At 31.8% G+C, this 22,895-nt stretch overlaps 1 protein-coding gene across 1 annotated transcript; it reads right to left on the reverse strand.

Moving 5' to 3' along the window:
• Positions 1-196: 196 nt before the first annotated feature.
• Positions 197-18,301, reverse strand: LOC139525033 (uncharacterized). Its single transcript, XM_071320211.1, has 4 exons — positions 16,931-18,301; positions 13,371-13,600; positions 10,446-10,719; positions 197-1,128 (listed from the first exon to the last, which is right to left on the reverse strand). Exons 1-4 carry the CDS (start codon positions 17,145-17,147, stop codon positions 197-199), a joined length of 1,653 nt encoding a protein of 550 aa, XP_071176312.1. The 5' UTR covers positions 17,148-18,301.
• Positions 18,302-22,895: the final 4,594 nt, after the last annotated feature.

A 22,895-nucleotide genomic window follows, 5' to 3' on the forward strand; every position in this document is an offset into this window, starting at 1 on the left:
AAATCAAGCTTTAATATTGTCAAAACCTACTATTTTATGTTTACAAAAAAAAATTATAATCGCTCGCCTTACTTTTCAAGCTTCGCCTCATAAATTTGCAAATTAAATACTTTTTTATTAAAATTTTCAAATCGCTCGCTCGCCCCAAATTTTGGAGTCCAAAAATCCGTAGAACAAAAAATTAAATTGGTGTGGCCTAGATCTTAACAAGAAAGTCAAATATTTTATCATGTAGAATTTTGTATACATTGTTTTCTTTCTTTATGAATGTATGTGTGAGTAAGTCAAGTTCATCCTGTAATACAAGTCTTGATGTTCCCTTGTCTAATTTGCATGCCTCACATGTGTTTTCAATGATAATCCTGGTTTCTTCATTCACTTGTTCTGTCAACATTTCTTCCTTTAATTTATTGTTAAACATGACACATAAAGCCAAAGCACAGTATTTAGCGTAATGCCCTTTCTTTAGAAACTTGTCAATTTCTGCTTCATAAATTGAAAAAGGATTTTGAAAGAAATCTGCTATAATAAGTTCAGGATTATCATGATACAATTTACATAAAAGAGGAAAACAATCATAAATATCATACAAGTCACCTATCTCAGATGCTTTTGCATTGAGATACAACTTAGCTATTGATTTTTTTTCAGTTTTTGACAAGCAAATGTTTTTACATAAAATGTTACATACACATGATTTAAAAACTGATAAAGAATCAAACTTTTCATCTTGGTACACTTGTAACCGACATGCTGCAAGTATTTTTGTTTGTTTTTTATTAAGATGTTGTTTTATATCTTCCATGAATGGTTCCCAACTTTTTATGTCACTCTGGTCAAGTGAAAAGTTTCCACACAAATCATCAACAAGAAACAATGTTTTCTTATTTGGATTGTAAAACCTTAGAATGTCTCCTGGCTCTGACACTATAAGAACATCATATCCTTCTTCTGCCATTCGTAGAGCTACATGTCTAATAGTTGCTGTCTTCCCTACACCAGAACTAGCGGTAATAGTTACACACCTGTTTTCCTTGATACATTCGAGTACATACTGGGCAGCTCTTGTATTTATAAACATTGTATCATCATTTTCCTTCCAATCTTTAAGTGTATCAATAATTCTTGCTGAAATATAGAAAAAGAAATATTTTATCTTTACTAACAAAGAAATATTTGGATAATATATTGTGGATTCATTAAAATCTGTGGGATACAAAGTTGCATGTGTTGAATGCAGACTTTGGCAAAACAACAACATTAAATATCAATGAAATTGAAAGATTTCGTCAATCAACATTAATTGGTACCCACGAAAATAACTGAATCCACAGCAGTTCATCATTGAATTTCCATTACAGGAATAATCAGCTGATTGCTGTATAACATCAGTGTGTATAATTTGTTTCTTGTAAATCATGCAATGTTCTCAAGATTATTTCTATAACCTTCTTAAACATTTATTCTTGTCATTATTGATTTTGTGTTTGAATGTTGTGAGTTTGCATATAGTGTTGAATTATTTTTAATTTTACAATAACAAACAATGACATAATTTTGCTGTTAATAGTTTTTCTCTTTTCAATATTGTTCCCATTACATTAGATCCTTAATTTCATTTTATGTTTGATTGATACACAATACAAAAAAATTGACAAATGGCAGCCTTTACAAACTACAGGTGAAAAAAGACCCTGTGTTGCTCACCAACATCAAGGTTGATATGCGTCTTCAACAATCATAACAATGGACACTCCAATAGACTAAAATAGAATTTATGACAAAAATCTCTGTTTTGTTGATCTGGTTGTGCTAATAATTTCTGTTTACATTGTCTCTCTAATTTCTTTAATTGTTACCCAAACATAAACCATATGCTCCGCAGGGCGCAGCTTTATACGACCGCATAGGCCGAACCATGAACAGTTGGGGCAAGTATGGGTAAAGAATTATGAACAAATTAGATTTTCGAAAAAACAATTTTCACGGAACACTTATTTATGATTTCAACTTTGACTTTTTACCTAATTTCAATATCAACAGTTTAAAAACAACAGACCATGGTAATTTTAAAAAAATTCTTTTTTTTTTAAATTACCAGGGTCTGTTGTTTTTAAACTGTTGCTATTGAAATTAGGTAAAAAGTCAAAGTTGAAATCATAAATAAGTGTTCCGTGAAAATTGTTTTTTTCGAAAATCTAAAATTCAACTGAATTCTGTCATTTAAAGGGAAACTTCGCAAAAAAATCAAAAATTGATATTATGTTCATTCTGTATAAGAATGCTCAAATTCATAGATATTAAAGTTTTATCCCGCTATATAAGCGATCACCATCGATTTTAAATTTAGAGTATCAATTCTCTGCGTTCGGCCATTTTGTCTTCTTTCCCGATTTATAACAACGATATGTCTATAAACCAAAAAGGAACAAAACTTCAGTAACCGATGTAGTCGTAATTGCGTATCGATATCTTGTCAATCGTACGGTTGTTTTATCCGACTAACTAACTTGATACGGAAAATATTCTTTTTTTTAGTAATTACCATGGTCTGTTGTTTTTAAACTTTTGATATTGAAATTAGGTAAAAAGTCAAAGTTGAAATCATAAATAAGTGTTCCGTGAAAATTGTTTTTTCGAAAATCTAATTTGTTCATAATTCTTTAAAGTAATAAACCTTTTTCAAATAAATTCTGATCTTCCCTCATCTGATCACCAGCATGGCTAAAGGTATTACTTTCAAAGGTATTGTGAGGGGTGTGAGGTGACACGTCCAGGTATTCAAGCGATTTCCTGTCGGGCTTGCAAGTTCATGCATCGTTTCACTTCTGCAGGTATTGATCATTGTACACGGCCGATAACTTATAACTTTCCATTTTGAACTACCAGATGTATAATATACAACTCTGTCTTACTTGTCATTACTAAACTCATACGCTTGTTTATAAATAACATTTCTGGTGTAAAGAATATTATTCATAAAAATATAAATAATACCAAAAAATAAGATTTGATGAAATTAAAATCTATTTAAATATTTTTTCCCAGGGTGAATTTGGGAAAATGTAATATATACTCATTGTCAATAGTGAAGGACAGATTGGAACATACCAGAAATATTGATTTTAAAAAATGTACGCACTTGTCGACGATTAGTTTATACGACTGGGTAGAAAGTTACGAACTATAGCGCAATTTAAAATATATACATGTATACATTTAACATAAGAAAAAAACATATATTTTGAATAAATTGGGGTAAAAGTTTTGTAAATATTATAGACCAGTCCACGTATGCCAACAGTATGTAATCATCGAATGTCGATAGACGAAGAAGAAGAAAAAGAGAACCAATTTGATTTAAATACAGGTCGATGTATAACTTTTGCTTTGGTTCATTGAAGTTGTTGACATAGTAAAATCACAGATTTATATTTCAATAAAATTGTTCTCGAACAAAGGAAGGAATTCGTCATCACAATTGTTATATATGTCACTGGACGAACACTAATTATCCCCAAGGGATGTGAATATTTTGCTGGGAAACTATTGAGTATCAAAGTTTCAAATTAATTTCGGGATTTATTTTCTTTCTTGGTATTCAATAACAGAAAAAAAAATTACTTGTCCGCTAAATAGGGATATTCTTGTCAGATAAAAGACTTTTAGTTATATTTAAAAAATAGGGAAATATGACATTAAATTGGTTCTGTCTTTTTTTTTAAACATCGTTAAAAAGATATGTGTCTAAGGTGAACGCCACAAGAACCCTGTAATACTAGTACGAGAGTATAGCATGTAAACATTCCTTCCTTCTCAATAATATGGTTGTATTGGAAATCTTTTCATACAGATTGACAACTCATGGTCCGATATGAATGTAATATTTGTCACATGACGCCCATAGTTCTTTCTACCATCATCATCTTATTCTTTGATATTGCTGTAAACATCGATGGTTCACACCCAAACAAAATGGGAGTAATGTACCTTCAGATTCTCCGTGTTATACACTTGTGAAACTTAATATATAGACGAAATTTCTGTATTGAAATGAATCTACGTCTCACAAACAGGATTTTCAAATAACGATTTTGAGTAATCACCTTACAAACCAATATAAACGTATGGTAAGATATAACCATGAAGGAATTTAGTTTTTGTCCGACGCAAGAACTCATCACTATGATAAACGTATACGTATATATGCATGCAGTTTCAAATATCATGAACAAGCGGTCGATGTCGATAGTCCGTTTTCTAACTGTTCAGAGTTAGACATGTCATTGCACCTTTTAATTCTTGGAAGCCTTCATATTCCCCGTCCAACGATGGAAACTCTTTCTGATTGTGTTTACTATAAATGCTTGTATGGTAATTCTGTCGTTTATCTGTACAAGTGGTTGCATTTCCTCTCCCTTCCCAACAAACGAACGAAACGCTACTAGTCTGCTTTCTCTGGAGCTACGTCCGGAAACTTACATGTATACTAATAATGATTGTTTCAAGAACAACGATGTATGAACGAACTATTCTAAATTCGTCAATATCAGTTTATAGGCTTGACTAAAATATAAGTTTTATTACAACTACTGTATTACTTATTTGTATTAATGACGGCTATCATGTTCAACATTGCACACATATTATCATAGAATTTAAAAAAAAAATGTACAAAAATCCTCAAAAAAAATAATGCTTTAGCTTAGTTAATTGGTATTCTTTTCACAAAAGTTCGTGTAAATGATTGTCAAATGAATTTAATTGTGTATATATATGGAAGTGTTTAACGACCTTGACTGGCTTTTCAGCCCTCGCACGGTCTTAATTATGTAAGAATGAAATGTTAAAAAGAAACTAAAAAAAATCATGCATGTTGTATGTTGTATTTGTTTTCAATTAAAAACTTTAAAATTGCGATAGTTTTATTAGCATTTAAACACAGCCAGACTTGAATACAAGTTAAGAAATTCCGGTCAAGTCAATGATATCAAACAGATGTGCAATGGTATATCAAATTGGGTAATATTGCATTTAGTTTTTATTAAAGATTAAAACTACTATTTTTTACTTCATATTTGAATCTTTACGCCAATTGCCGCTAAGAAAGTAATACAAAATTGTTTCCTTTTATTTTTATACACTTTCGGAATTACGATTCTGAATTTTATTTTCAATTAATTTACACAATTTAATTATTGTATCTTTATTCTCATCGTGTATTAAATCTTAGTGTACAGCACACTCTTTCTAATCCTTTCTGTTTATCCTTTCCAAATAACAACATTCATACCTGTGTACGCTTGAACTCACACCTGCGGCTAAATAGCTACAAGGTAAACGAATTGACCTCAAGCCGAGAAATATACAGTGACCTTTACAAAATAATATACACACTCTGCTCACACATTAGTTGCATTGAAATTATTATCAAAACAATAACGGTAAATAGAACTGAATTATTTTCAGTTCAATATCCGTAAAAATGTTCAATAAATATTTTATGAAAAAAATCTCAACAATAATTAATGAAATTTATTCGAAAACATTTACTAGAGATACTTTTATCATGTTTATAGGAGTTTAATTTAATCAATACAAAACGGTATATGCATATTCATTTTCGTTCATTCTTATATTGTGGTTAATAACTACGACCATTCGTCAGCTGTGCGCTTTTAATTACGTATATTGTCGATAAACAATAAGAGTTAAACAGATTTTATTTTTTCCCAGAATTCAACAAATCGGTCTAAAACGTCACGACCCACTCGAGAATTCAACCAAAAAAGTTACAAATACTTGATTTTCTCCGTTATTAGTAGGAATATAAATTTAAAAATTTGCAAATGTGTTTTTTATGTTGAGATGAACATAATTAGATGATAAGTAAAAAATCGCGGAATTTCCCTTTAACAACAACTACAATATTTTTGGAAATCTTAATTGTGTACCACTGAACTGCAGGCTAGGACCATTTTTCATTTTTTTTTGTGACAGTACTCTAAGATTTTAAAGTTTTTTCTTAAGAAAGTTTGGACTGAAAAATCTATTCAGCTTTAGATTTCCATTGATAAAGTTCCCAGTTACAACTCTCATCACAGGGATACAGGTACTAATAAAAAAAAAACAATATGATTGATGTAAACTGTGTGAAGCTTGTTTCCAAATCCTACATTTTGAAATATTTCTAAATTTCATGAATAAATAGGTACACACAACAAAATGCAACATTTTTAATTTAACTCAATTTATTTTTACCATTACAATGATTATGTTGGTACACAAAGATTTAGTTTAAATGGAAGACTACCAATCAAATATCAAATGAAATGTCACATTTTAAGTGTTCAGATACATTAACTTTTATTTTAGTGGATAATTACTAATCAATTGAGGTGCTCCTGAATTGGAGGAAGATTCTCAAAACAGAATTTTACAGAAAAAAATTAAAAAATCGTTGATCTCCCCTATCTCATGTATCCCCACGATCTTTGTTTACTTTGAAAGTTGTTAACCTACAAATTAAAGTATTGCATGTTGATGTTTGAATCATCTACAGCACACATTACTATGTTTAAATTTAACAAATACCTATTTTTAATTAGTGCACGATCTCTGAGAATGATTTATAAGTAACCAGTGAAGGATATCCCTGCTTCTGCGTAGTGTGGCATTCCAACAATGACGTCACTATAAAATGCAATGAAGGTTGGATATATTTAGAATATCTCGTCATACTGATTTTTCCGGATTGTAAAAGGAACCTAAATAGTGTAAAGGAGAGCTCAAGATACGATAATTTCGTGAGAAACAAGGGAAATGTATAAAAAAAAGTGTTTAAAGTCAAACTATTCATTTGTGTGTCTCCCTCTCATCAATTTCAGTAAGATTTGTTGGGGGGTTTTCCACACTATAAAAACAAAATGAATGATGTGAGGGAATGTCACTCTGGTCAACCCCATAGGGGATTGACGGCTTGAAGCCGTCTTTCCCCAAAAACTTTCAATTTTATATTGGACATTACCTATTATGGTCCAATATCCAAAATCAAAATACATGGTTAGATTCAGCATATCAAAGAACCCAAAGAATTCAATTTTTGATGAAATCAAATAAAGTTAAATTTTGGACCCTTTAGACCTCAATGTGGACCAATTTGATAACCAGGCCCAAACATCAAAAATCCAAATACATGGTTAGATTAAGCATATATCAAAGAACCCCATATATACAATTTTTGTTGAAATAAAAGTTTAATTTTGGACCCCAATTTGGACCAACTTGAAAAGTGGGCCTATAATAAAAATCTAAATACATGTTTAGATTCAGCATATCAAAGAACCCCAAGGATTCAATTTTTGTTGATATCAAACAAAGTTTAATTTAGGACAACGATTTGGACCAACTTGAAAACTGGACCAATCATAAAAAATCTAACTACATGTTTAGATTCAGCATATCAAAGAAGCCCAAGGATTCAATTTTTGATGAAATCAAACAAAGTTTAATATTGGACCACGATTTGGACCAACTTGAAAACTGGGCCAATTATAAAAAATCTAAGTACATGTTTAGATTTAGCATATCAAAGAATCCCAAGGATTCAATTTTTGTTAAAAGCAAACTATGTTTAATTTTGGACCCTTTGGACCTTAATGTAGACCAATTTAAAATGGGGCCAAAAATTAAGAATCTACATACACAGTTAAATTCGGCATATCAAAGAACCCCAATTATTCAATTTTTGCTGAATTCAAACAAAGTTTAATTTTGGATCCTTTGGGTCCCTTATTCCTAAACTGTTAGGACCAAAACTCCCAAAATCAATCCCAACCTTCCTTTTATGGTCATAAACCTTTGTGTTTTAATTACTTAGATTTATATTTACTTAAGCTTGTATACTAAAGTTATGGTGCGAAAACCAAGAAAAATGCTTATTTGTGGTCATAAACCTTATGTCAAAATTTCATAGATTTCTATTTACTTAAACTAAAGTTATAGTGCGAAAACCAAGAAAATGCTTATTTGGGCCCTTTTTGGCCCCTAATTCCTAAACTGTTGTGACCTCAACTCCCAAAACAAATCCCAACCTTCCTCTTGTGGTCATAAACCTTGTGTTTCAATTTCATTGATTTCTATTCACTTATACTAAAATTAATGTGCGAAAACCAAGAATAATGCTTCGTTTGGCCCTTTTTTGGCCCCTTATTCCTAAACTGTTCGGACCGAAACTCCCAATATCAATCCCAACCTTCCTTTTGTGGTCATCAACCTTGTGTTTAAATTTCATAGATTTCTATTTACTTACACTAAAGTTATAGTGCAAAAACCATATGTCTTCGGACGACGACGACGACCACGCCAACGTGATACCAATATACGACCAAAAAATTTTTAATTTTTGCAGTCGTATAAAGAGGGTAAACAAAATCGTCATTAAACATGTTTAAAGGAATCACTCTGATAAAGGATAATATTTTTTTGAAAGTAAACAGATGACGAGGTACGAGGGAGGCCATGTAATGAGAAAGTTACAAATCAAGCATCTACCAGAAAAGTTAAAAATATTGGGCTACATGTATGTAAAACCATAAAGGTACAAACAGCCTCAAAAAGCTGAAGCAAAATACTTTTTAGATAACAACATTGCCAGACTAGATATTCAGATTAATTTGAACATCTAAAGTTTTCTACCTCTAACCAACCAAGAATCCTTTACATATTCATATTCAAGATATCAACCTGACCTCACTGTTAATACCTCTGACATTTCATGCTATCAAATTTATCTCCCTGTTGACTTCTTTCATTGAAAGGTCTTAAGATGACTTCCCAGAATTGATATCTAGCATCCCAAACTACTCACCTGACATATCATGTTGATAACTTCAAACAATCAAAGAGCAGTTTGCTCTGAGGGATACGATTGCCATTGTTTTTATTGATACATGTATGAGTATTATTTTCAAAAATAATTCAACTGCACGTGTAAAATGCTCGTAAAATATAAATGCCTAAACTAATTTAAGTACTTACGAGAAATTACCAGGAGAAATGGTGCACTGTATGAGGAATATTTAGTACAAGAGAGACAAGTCGTGTCAATTATTGACCTTTGGATCACGATCAGGTAATTTACGTAATTTGAATAGTTATTCAACTTTAAAAATAGCCAATTCTCGATACAAGTGTATGAACAATGTACTTATTGTGTTTTATTTTTGTACTATCAATTCCAAGTTTACTTTCCAGAGCAGTCATTGAGAGTGAGAGAAGGTATTTCGCTTCGTACCTTATCACCTATTTTCCTATGTGAATTCTAGGTGGAATCCCATTCCTAATTCTTTAAATATTTAATTTCCTTTGGGTCAGTGGGCATGACTCCTTTCCGTACACATTCCTCTGTTTAAGTTGCGATCGGTTTTAATATAATACGACGTCTATCGACAGAACGAGTTAATTTTTCTCGAGGTATCGCCGTTTGACGAAAGTTACTTACAGAAGGGAGACAACTCGAAGCGATAACATGGAAGACTCCATTTTGGCTGCAGGAGTGTCCTAGTTACACCTTTACGTTGTGGCCTACATTTTTTTTAATTTAAATGATGCATATGATTTAAAATTATGCAACAACAATCACCCTCAGTAGCAGACAGACATAGAAAGGATCCCGTGAGTTTTAAATTAATCAATGGAGTGGGGAATCCAGAGCAACCATTCAATCTGATACCCCTTCAATTCAAGAAAACTATACCCATGCGCATAATTACCTTAACAAACCCTAGACTTGTGATTTGTAGCAAGGACGTATATTAAATGTTAATTAAGCGACCTACATTTCTTTATGGAAGTACAATATCAAATATCAGTTTGATAACGGTGACATATAAGAAAACTCCACTCCAGTTCTTATATGACAGAAATATATTTATCAATCGGAATTCAGAGAACTCTCGCATGTTATGGGGAATTCCCTCTGACGTGTTTCTAAATTTATAAAAACACTAAATATAAATACTGCTTAATTCTGATTTTCTGTGTTGTTAAAACCACGCATACAAGTCAAGGGAAATATCAAAACATGAAGATTATGAGAAGATCATTATAGGACAGTTGTTTAAATTCAATCCTTTTGTTTTTTATACCATTGAAAGCAAGACAAACTCAAGAATCTGAGATGTTCCTTGATGTTTAGAATAAAACGGTTGACGTGAGGGCATAGCCCTGAGGCAATGGTATAAATCTACAGATTGCTTAAAAGCAATCGTATCCCAAACATTATTAACATGACCTCCTTTTCTAAGCTCTAGCCAAAAAATCAACCTATCAACAATTGAGATGGTTAATCACATTCACAGGAATCAATTAAAACCTGATCTCCAAATATAATGAGATGTACCCCCTCTGCCCCCCCCCCCCCAAAGTCCCCTCAAACTGTTTACCTCTTATGTTCCAAGGCACAGTATCCTTTTGAGAAGTCTTCAATATTTCCAACTCGGTTGTTACTTTCCTATGGTCATCCTGTAACGTCTCATGGAATTTTATCATATCAGTATGTGACAGCTTCAGACTTTCAAATGATTCTTTCAGTTCCCGGATTTCATTATTGGAATGTTTAATGTCCATCATTATTTCTTGGTTGGTTTGATCTAATGGTTTGGTGTTCAGATGATCACACTCCTGCTTCATTTGCTGCCCACCTAATCTATCTATGGTCTGTAAATTATGCAATGTGAATTTTGAGTTATTTAAGAGTTATTTCCCTTTAATCATTCTTGGTAACTTGAAAAAATATTGCAGGTTCAAAAGACAGTCTTGTTATACTTAGGCCACACCAATTTGATTCCTTGTTCGACGGACCCGCCCGTACCTATTTTTTTCAAAACAGAATTTTTTTATTTTTTTTATATTCCCGCTTCCGGCATCCGGAAATGTAATCATGTCCATTTCCCGCATCGTTTTTTTTTTGTAAATATTATAAAAAGATATCAACATTTGTTTTTAAAATCACAGTCTAACCTATATAAAATTTTAAACATAAAAGCACCCCCACCACACTTTGTAAATATCTGTGAGAATATTTGTTTCAGCATGAAACCTATTTATCCAAAGCGGGAGTGCTCCGTATAAATTTATAACAGCGTCGGAAATACCTGTAAAGAACAAAAAATTGGTTACTTTCCCCCTTACTTATATTCCCTATCAAAAATGTTCGTTGTTAGAATAAAGTACAAAGAACTTCTGAAGGATTTGCCTTCAACTGCAATTATATTGTATGCTGGCGAACAAAACTATCCATAGCCGCTGCATGTTTATGCACCTGTCCTGATTGATTGAGGGGCCTGTCGTTCAGCAGTTATCGTTTGTTGATGTTGTTAATTGGTATTTTCCCGTTTGGATATACATGATATATAAATTAGATCGTTGGTTTTCCTGTTCGAATTGTGTAAGCTAGTAATTTTGGGGTCCTTTATACCCTGCTGTTTGGTCTGTATCAAAGCCCTGTGTAAAAGGCCGTACTTTGACCTGTGTTTGTTTTTATCAGGTTGAGAACAACCCTCCCCCAGACAAGGGGTCATTTTACTGATGTAGAAAAGAAAATAGAACTACCAAGGATTTGTATAGTTCTTCTATACAAAACCTTTGAAAACTTAGAATTTTGTACTCAAAAAGAGGAGAGTTACATCATATTTTAAACAACTTTTTCTAAAAGAGGGGTCCACTTATTTTGAATAATATTATACTGTTAAAGAAAATTTGTTAACATGGTTAAAGTCCAGGAATATTACACAATTCTTGGGCATGTTTTGACCATTTAATACCAGATAGATATATAGTTCTTTGAGAAAATATGTGCCCTTTTGTACAAACAAATATATTATAACTTATATTGATCCCTCATAAAACATGTAAAAAGGATATTTATAACATTAAGGGGTTGTCCCCAAACTGATTATGACTTGGATGGAGAATTGTCTCATTGTCAGTCACACATACATAGACCAGATTTAATTATTTCTTGGTGAACAGGGAAAAAATACTTCAGAATTTTAAGAAATGTCAAAGTACAAGTGATAAATCAAGCTTTAATATTGTCAAAACCTACTATTTTATGTTTACAAAAAAAAATTATAATCGCTCGCCTTACTTTTCAAGCTTCGCCTCATAAATTTGCAAATTAAATACTTTTTTATTAAAATTTTCAAATCGCTCGCTCGCCCCAAATTTTGGAGTCCAAAAATCCGTAGAACAAAAAATTAAATTGGTGTGGCCTTAGTCTTAATAATAACCAATGATCATGGCAATTATCTAGCTAACAGTTCAAACAAATCTGATAGACTGCAATCACCTTGGTTAAGTACTATGGATTTGTAATCATACTTATACACCATTCATTGAAATACTTGGCACAATTCAAAGTGATTGTAATTTTAATACAAGACTAGATGTGTCGGAACGACACGAATGACCCCGTCTCAAACAAGTTGAAAAATCTGCAATTTCAACAACACATGTGGACACAAACATGATGGTAGTCTTACATATCAAAAATCAGCTCAAAATCTGATGGTGTATAGAAAAAAGTCTGTATGATGTACTTGTGACTTTCAACAAGTTTCAAAGTCTTAAACCCTTAATTTTGATAAAAATCAGTGGAGGGAACGAAACTTAAACTTGATCTGTTACTCATCACATGTGTGGTTAACTTGCATACCAAAAATCAGCCCAATATATATCTGAAGGCATTCAGGAAAAAATATAACTGTTATTTTCAACAATTTAACAACGTCCAAAACCAGTAATTTCAGCAAAAATTAGCAAAGCAAAACAAAACTAAAACTTGATAGATCTGTAACTAATCATGTTTAACTCACATACCACAAATCAGACCAATATCTGAAAGGGTTTAAAAAAAACATATAACTGTGATTTTCATCAATTTATTGAAGTCCAAAAACCGTAACTTCAGCAAACATGAGCAGAGCAAAACGAAACTTGAACTTGATCTGTAACTCATCATTCTTAACTCACATACAAAAATCAACCCAATATATGAAGGCGTTTAGAAAAAAGTCTGTATAACTGTGAGGTCAAGGTCTGATGACACCTGCCAGTTGGACATGTACATCATACAATCATTCCATACACAAAAAAATAGTAGTCTAGACCTATTGCATATAGCACTAGAAAAACAAGTTAAACAGAAAAACTCAACTATAACCACTGAACATGAAAATATGGTCAAGGTCAGATGAAACCTGCCAGTTGGACATGTACACCTTACAAACCTTCTATACACAAAATAAGGTACAGGAATGACAACTACTCATCTCTTCAGTATAAATACAGAAAATATATATACATACATTAGTTATATCTTCCCAAGCAGTATTGAAGAACCCTGTGTCTAGTTTGCCATCATCCAGATGAGCCAGGTAATTCCTGTAGTGTTTGATCCTAGCTAAGTCTGCAGCTGGTGTGGTTTCCATTGCAGAAGGTAGACATTCAAATCCACAAAGAGGAGGGGTTATTGGAGTCAAATTCCTCAGTAATAGTATCATCAAAGTCAAATCAAAAGTTTTAGAATCTGGAACATCTAGGAAATGTATATATGATATAAGATAATAAAGATTATAAAATTAAAAGCAAATAGTAAGTCTGTTCAATAATATATTTTTAGCAAAATCAATTCTTGGGAATATTCTTATCAAAAATTGTATAGAAAGTTCATTGATTGTAGTTGTAAATAAGCGATTCAAAGGATCATAAATTTAACTGTCTTGACTAAAAGTACAATATATAACCACTATTTATTTGACTATTGTTTTCAGTTTAGACTTGTTTATACTTTTTCATTTGGGCTTGTATTGTATTTGCCTTCCGGTTTATCTTTTTTCCACTTTTTCAAAATTTAAGAGTCTATCCTTAATCATGTTAATTGAGATATCCTTAATTGAGATAAACTATGGCCATCCAAATACTGTTTTGATTCCTAACATCACCGAACCTGCTGAAGAGACATTAATTGTCAAAATCCGGGTATGGTGTACAAAATAAATACACCTCATGTTTGCGGTATACCATCTTTTCCACAAATTAATTGTTTTCTGATATTAAAATAATAATTAGATCCATTTTGTTACATCTGGTGCTAGTTTTATTGGGCAATCACCAATGACAGTCAGCAGGGTTTAAGAACATCAGTTGTTCGACCTGCTAGTCAAATGAATTTGTTAAAATGTTCTTTTTTTCTTATTTATATTTGGTCTTTTGAAAAATGTTGTCTGTGCTGTATTTAGACCTCTCTACCAAGACATTTGGTTTGCATGCACACGTATAAAAATTGCAGTTTTTTATCCAATGCATTCATATGTTTGAACGTTGTTTTCAATTTAGTCTTGCTTATTATTATATAATATATATTAAATGACAGAGTAATAGCCACAGGTTACAACAGTTAAGATGTTACAACAACTGCATGGAAATACATTCCCAATACACAGCATTTACCGTTCTAAGCATGTATAATATTTCAAATTTGACAACAGTAGAGTATTTAACACAAAGGCTGTGACTAGCAGGTCGAACAACTGATGTTCTTAAATCCTACTGACTGCCATTGACGATTGCCAAATTAATTGAGCACAAGATGTAAGAAAATGGATCTTAATATCAATTTAATACCAAACAGAAAACAGTAAACTTGGAGCAAAGATGTTATACCACAAACGTGAGGTGCAAAAATTGGTACACCATATCCTGATATCGACAAATTAATGCTTTTTTACTGGTGTTATGGATTAAAACAGTATTTGGTAGGCCGTTCAATTTACCTCAATTTAGGATAGACTCTTGAATTTTAAAGAGTCATTAGGATGAACAGATTACAAAAATGATGATATAATCGGAGGGAAAATATGATACAAGCCCTAACGTAAAAATATAAAAAAGTATAAATTGAAAACAACGTTCAAACATAAGATTGCGTTAGATAAAAAACGCAATTGTTATACATGTGCATGTAAAACAAATATATATATATATATATATAAACGCCTAAAAAGTGTACACAACAACACCAATAACATAAAAAGGAACTATAAATGTAATTATTTATAAATATTTCGGATAACAGATATCCTTCATCGGTATATATGATTGTGATGTTTATAATGAATCATTTATCAGTCTACTTAGATTAAGCTGTAACAATATTGAAATTTATACAATACAAAAGTCAAACCGAACATCAGGTAAGACGCTTGCACAATTCTAAAAAATGTGTTAAACACGAAATAGTTTATATGGTCCGAGACCACAATTGTCGTCCCTTGATTTCTGTTGTTCAACAAATATAGTCCCTAGTGTTGACAGTGGGTTATATTTTACTTGCCATTAATTTTCATACCCCTTCCAAATTTATTTCTCCATGTTTAATGCCTCAAATTGCATGAAGGGGGGTGAAATTACACAGTAAAAAAAATTTGGGTTCAAAATTTTAAAGGAAAGTAGTGATTTGGTCCAGCTGAAAAAGGTTGAAAATTAGCACTTCGGAAGCTGTCAAAAGATTTCAAGACGCCCTAAACATAAAATTGTCCATATTTTGAGTTAGAGCCGATGAAGTTTTCTATAATTTTGATATATTTTGTCCCAAAAGTAGTACAACACACTGTAAAAATTTCATTGAGAAAGCGCAGGTGGGATTTTTTTAATTTTAATTTATTATCTAAAAGAAATGCACTATGAAATAATTGTGGTCTCGGACCATATGACTAATTACAACATGCTTTAAATTAAAAAAAAATAATAATGTGCGATATGAACTAGCACAATTGTAAAGCTTTAACGGTATCGACAATTATGATGTTACAAGAATGATTGCGTCAATAAGAATTCCAAATATTAAACAGTACTGAACGGTCTAAATTTGTAAATATTTCAGATTTGACAACGGTAGAGTAGTTACATCAGAGTCTGCGATGTTCAAAACAAATGGTCGTTAAAATATAATAATAAATTTTGACTAAGGTAAACTAGTTGAATGTGGCTTGGTACTTATACATCCCTCAAAAAATTAAGCAATTTAAATTGTTACTTGTAACGATCCAGCGCCCTCGTGGGAAAAATCGTTGACTATTATTCAGACGTTTTATATATATGTATATATTTTCTAACTTCTACGACAACACCGCCTAGCATTGCGCAGAGACTTTATCCCCTCCTCTAACTCTAGCTTATAAAAATAAGCTTTCGTTTCGGGAGGTGTTACCTCTTGTAGGAATTAAACAAGGATCTATGATACAATACACATAGTATTTATTTTTAGTGTACCGAAATGATCATCTATTCATCTCTTCAGTATAATTGCAGGATGCTAACCTATTTTTAGAAGCATACAATATATATATATATATACTTTATAAATAGGGGGCATAACTCAAGAACAATAAATGTAACGTTATCCAAATTTGAATTTCATGTGGTTTGGTGGTAATAAGCATTTGGTTGAGGCAAATTAAGTTAATAGAGCAGAAACAAAATAATCCATTCCTAAAGAGGCATAACTATGATAACTCTAGAACAGTAAACGTGATGCCACCAAAATTCAAACATGCTGTGGGTTTTGTAGTTATCTTATAATTATTTTTGTGGTAATAAGCATTGTGTATAATTATGTTTCATAGCATTTTATTCAGGTAAAGTAAAGTAAGAGAACTGAAACCAATTAAGGGATGTATGGGCGGATGGACGGAATTGACACATGCCAGACGGACTTACTGACTGCATTTTTCAATATTTCGGAACAGAAAGTTTGGCTATAAACAATATATATATGAACATGATAAAGCATGCAGTTGTGTGTATACTTTCTGGGTATCTAGGAAACGGATACATTGAAGAATGAAATAAAAAATCCTTTACTTACCAGGAAATCTGGGATACAGAAGGTTCCACTGTGATTGGTTGATTCTATTCTTATTTTTTAAGTCAAACAATTTGTTATACCCCTTCTTTATTGTAGAATCTAAACATGCTGGAGCAAATTCACTATCAAAGAAAGTTCTGGCTGCACGAGGAGAAATTCCTGTTAATAACAAACTCATTCGAACATAGTTTTCTTCCTCTACAGAAAGAGATGCCATAGTTAAGTCTACTTTATTCCTTTTCTTACTGTTGACAGAATTCTATGAAGCAAAAGATCTTTACTACAAAGTACAATTTCTTAATCATAATTATTTGCTATGTGACAATCATGACAATAATATATTGCATTCAATTTGGCTTAAATCTTGGTTGTTGTCCATCTTATATATTATAGTTCGTTTCTGTGTGTGTTACATTTTAACGTTGCGTCGTATGTTTTCTCTTAATTTTGAGTGTAAATTCACATTGCGATAAGGCGTGTCACGGTACTTGTCTATCCCAAATTCATGTATTTGGTTTTGATGTTATATTTGTTTTTCTCGTGGGATTTTGTCTGATGCTTGGTCCGTTTCTGTGTGTGTTACATTGTAGTGTTGTGTCGTTGTTCTCCTCTTATATTTAATGCGTTTCCCTCAGTTTTAGTTTGTTACCCCGATTTTTTTTTTTGTCCATGGATTTATGAGTTTGAACAGCGGTATACTACTGTTGCCTTTATTTATGAAGAAAACACTATGATATCTGGTAAATTTTCTACAAAATAAGATATAACTGAATTTAACAGGTTAAAATGTCTGAACAGGTCAATTTGATGCTGGTTGACCATGTTGACCAGTATTATATCTGTTCTGATTTTTTTTAATCTCCTTTATGTGCATTTTGCTTATTAAAATTAGAGAATATCTATAAAACACAGTTTAAGTTCATGAACATTTTCAGTAAAAGACAGTAACTATTAATATGGAGACAATTGATGGTTCAGTTATGATTATATTTCTTGTATTTAGCAGATCTTAAGATAATAAACACAACATGAAATGATGTGTAATGCAATCCTTGCAATGTGGTGTTGGTTTTTCTCATTGCTGAAGACTGTATCAGGTGACCTATATGTATAGATACTGGCTAGCTTTTACGTCAATTGATCTCTGACTGATAGTAGTCTCATTACAAATTTGCAATCATACCACACCTTCTGATTTTTTGATTTTTTTAAGTTCATGGTTTAAGCCGTTATGGTGATTTCGGTATGTTGGTATATATATTCATGTATTGCTGATCACTTTTACTGTTTACAGTTTTTGTCAATACTTTTTCATGTTTTTATTAACACGATTTTCAAAGATAAGATAAAAAAATGTTTAATTTGTCGATTACCTTAATTTATTGGCAATTTATATAAAAAAAAAAAAAAAAAAAATCTTAAATTTGATTGGTCATAAGCACTTTTCTTGATTTACCTTCATCAGAATCTAAAATTATTATTGGTTTGTTTTTCTATTTTTGTTTTATACTGTCACATGACTGTAATTCCAGAGTTTTAGTGCTTTTCCTGTGCTCTTTTTATTGCATGTTGATTTTTTACTGCATGTTTTTCTATGATCATAATAGACCATGACTTAGGGTCAAGTCCAAATAATTTAAATAAAAATGAGAGTTGCCAATGCTGATAATGGTTACTCTGAAACCTACATAATTACAAATTAATACATTGTTAAAGCCATCGCCGCCACCAGAAACAGTATATTAAAGTCTTGCCTTTGCAACTATGTCAAAATTAAACCATGTCACATATTCAGGTGCCTGCCAAAAAAGTTAGAAATATTGTTAGTGGTATGTTGTACTGTGCTGTGAAAAAGGGGATTTCTGTTTTACTGATTATCAATATCTTTTAGCATCAACATTTTTTCATTCCAAATACAGTTGGGGAGACGGAATCTATGCAGTTTCACGTCACTAGGAAAACTCAATTTGCGACATTAAAATCTAGGTTTTACAAAGGCCAAGCTTTAATTTCAATACAGTTATCTCCTAAGTTAAAGTTTGAATGATCCATTCACTTATTATGAATAATCAATAACAATATATATATCTCAATTATATTTAATGCTCTTTCTGTTCATTATTTGTTTTTTTTTCTGTCCATTTCGGGTCTTTTCAATTAATCATTGTTCTTTCCTGTAACATACATGTGCAAATCGCTTGATAGCTTTTCAAATGATTTTTTTGTTTGTTCTTATGTTGTACTGTTACAGCAGTGACCCAGGTTAGGGGAAACGTTTGGTGCCAGTAAACATGTTTAACCTTGCCACATTCAATATGTGCCTGTCCCATGGCAGGCAATTGAAAATTGAATGCTGGTCCTTAATCACACACAAAAAGTATTATAAATGTTTGCAGGCACAGAAACATTTCATTTCTTTTTAAACTATTGGCATTGTGAGGCAAATGCAATTTTCCACAACAGAATATTTTTCTCAAACACCTGACCATATCGCTGACAGAGCAGATTGAATTAATTGCTGCGCCGAGCGCAGTTGGATACGACCACAGAGGTCCAAACCTGAATAGTTGGGGCAAAAATGTACACAATATTCGCGCTTGACATCATACATGTCTGAATTTAGATTATAATTAAATATTTGACACATAATAGGTTTCTGGCACAGAATAATTGTAGTCATAGAACTTAGATTTAGTCATATGATTTGAATTTAATGTATTCAAATTTTTGCTATTGTGCAATACAACATGCTGTTGCGAATTTTAATCCTTTTTTGCTCTTAATTCCTAAACACTTTGAGCCATTATAACCCCCCAAAAGCCAACCCTAACCATCTCTGTCTGATATAGAACCTTGTGGTATATGATTTCAGAGAGATCCATACACCGTTCCATAAAATATTGTCTGGAAACTAGAAAAATGCTTATTTGGGCCCCATTTTGGCCTTTATTCCTAAACTGTTAGGATCACAACCCCCAAAATCAATCTCAACCTTCCTTCTGGGTTATAAACCTTGTGTTTAAATTCACAGATTTCTATTCACTTAAACTAAAGTTATTGTCTAGAAACCAAGTGTCTTCAGACGATGCTGACAGTTACACAATGTTACAGCGTGGACAATGTGATAGCAATATACGATTGCAAAAATTTTGAGGCCGTATAACAAAAACTATCTTGATGTACAAATACAGAATACATAATATATATAACATTTATATTGATATAAGATATATTTTACTTAAACCAGATGCTCCGCAGGGCGCAGCTTTATACGACCGCAGAGGTTGAACCCTGAACGGTTGGGGCAAGTATGGACACAACATTCAAGCTAGATTCAGCTCTAAATTTGGATTGTGATTAAATAGTTGACACAGCATAGGTTTCTGACACAGAATGAATGTGGTCTAATGAACTTAAAATATTTTGTTTGCCTTTGAGCAAATCACTATGCTGTTGAATATTAATCCTCTCAAAAAAATGTTTGAAGAAAAATTTAACCCCCCCTTTTTTTCACATCCCCCTTTCCCTTTTTCCAAAATTAATTTCAATTCAAACTTCTAATGGAGCTTGCAACAATAACTACTCATTTAAATACATCATAAAATATTAAAATGTAAAATAAAGTGCTTGTTATCACTGAATGGTAAAGATTGTTTTAATTTATCAGTTGGTAGTAAAAGTGAATATACATTGTATATTGTATAAAACAATGATTTAAGTTGATTCAACTACTATTCTGGACAAAGAAAGATAACTCCAATTGAAAATTTCTTGCTATTGCACAATATTATGCAATTTTCTTGCTATTGCGCAATACTGTGCAATTGAAAATATTTGCTATTGCACAATACTGTGCAATTGAAGATTTCTTGCTATTGCGCAATACTGTGCAATTGAAATTTCTTGATATTGCACAATACTGTGCAATTGAAGATTTCTTGCTATTGCTGAATACTGTGCAATTGAAAATTTCTTGCTATTTATATTGCACAATACTTTTAAAATATAATAATTTTGGATCCTGATTTGAACCAACTTGAAAACTGGGCCAATAATCAAAAATCTAAGTACATGTTTAGATTCAGCATATCAAAAAAGCCCAAAAATTCAATTTTTGTTAAAATCAAACTAAGTTTAATTTTGGACCCTTTGGACTTTAATGTAGACCAATTTGAAAACGGGACCAAAAATTAAGAATCTACATACACAGTTAGATTTGGCATATCAAAGAACCCCAATTATTCAATTGTTGATGAAATCAAACAAAGTTCGATTTTGGACCCTTTGGGCCCCTTATTCCTAAACTGTGAAGACTAAAATTCCCAAAATCGAACCTAACCTTCCTTTTATGGTCATAAACCTTGTTTTAAAATTTCATAGATTTCTATTTACTCATACTAAAGTTATGGTGCAAAAACCAAGAATAATGCTTATTTGGGCCCCTTTTTGGCCCCTAATTCCTAAACTGTTAAGACCTCAACTCCCAAAATCAATCCCAACCTTCCTTTTGTGGTTATAAACCTTGTGTTTAAATTTCATTGATTTCTATATAGTTACTTATACTAAAGTTATTGTGCGAAAACCAAGAATAATGCTTATTTGGGCCCTTTTTTGGCCCCTAATTCCTAAACTATTGGAACCAAAACTCTCAAAATCAATCCCAACCTTCCTTTTGTGGTCATAAACCTTGTGTCAAAATTTCATAGATTTCTTTTTACTTAAACTAAAGTTAGAGTGCGAAAACTAAAAGTATTCGGACGACGACGACGACGACGACGCCAGCGTGATACCAATATACGACCAAATTTTTTTAAATTTTTGTGGTCGTATAAAAATGAGAAATTAACCATTTTAATAGAAATTATCAAACAATAAAAGTATTATTGATAATTTGTCTTAATGTTAGTGGAAACAAAGAATCTTTTTTAAATTGCCTCAGGGGTTCATGCAGTGGTTGTTTTTGGTTCATGTCTGTCAAATTGTTTTGTTATAAATTCAAGCTGTTACATTCTCAGAGGTTGGGGCTACTTCAATTCTTAATCATGTTAAATGATAGGTATTCCGTTGGGGCTCTGTTACCCTACCCATAATTTCATACACTGGTTATTTAGATTTCAAAAATGTATATATCTTTTCATATACTGCATAGGTAAAAATGGAACATTTTCCCATATTGTTTGGGTTTCATGACCAGTGTGTAACGGTCTGTAATGTAAGAGTGAAATACCAAAGTGTCAAAAGACAAAACGTGGTTGATAAAAACAGCTGGGAACACCAAAAAAGATGACAGACAATGAAGTTATTGGAACTTTATTGACCTAATCATATTTTGCTGATAGTCTTCTTCACCTATTCACATAATTTAAAGCTTGACATTTTTTATTGCTGATAATACAGTATATTTTTCTCATTGTGGAAGTCAGTAAGGTTGCCTCTAATTGCTTACATCTACTTCGTTTTCAACAATGGTTGTCTGTTAAGGCGTCCTTTGTATGACATCATTTTGTCCAACTGTAAGAAAGCAAAAATACCAACTTCGAGTTATATACCTGTAGCTTGTTATAGTTAAATCTGAGATGTTTAGATTTCTTTATTATCTATATTCTTTAATTTGTATAATGGTTTGTACATAGTGCACAACGACAGTGATTGTACCGGCCGTCTTAATGTTTTCTTCGCAAACCTGTCATTTCTGTTAATGGATAAAAGACCAAGCGGGACAAAATATATAGCACAACATAGAGTGTAATATGATTTAAATTTGATAATAAGGTTACAATAAATAATTTTGTTTATAACAATGGTCATTTAATCCAAACCAGATCAATTCTAACCAAAAAGTTGAAATAATATGTGTTCTGTTCTTAAACAGAGAAAAATCATAAAATTGGCAGCATGATTAAATTTGACGTAAAATAGCATCAAAATACGATAAAGCTTTCTTATATTAGCACCTACCTATAGT

Source organism: Mytilus edulis, chromosome 5 (genome assembly GCF_963676685.1).
Source record: "Mytilus edulis chromosome 5, xbMytEdul2.2, whole genome shotgun sequence".
NCBI lineage: Eukaryota > Metazoa > Mollusca > Bivalvia > Mytilida > Mytilidae > Mytilus > Mytilus edulis.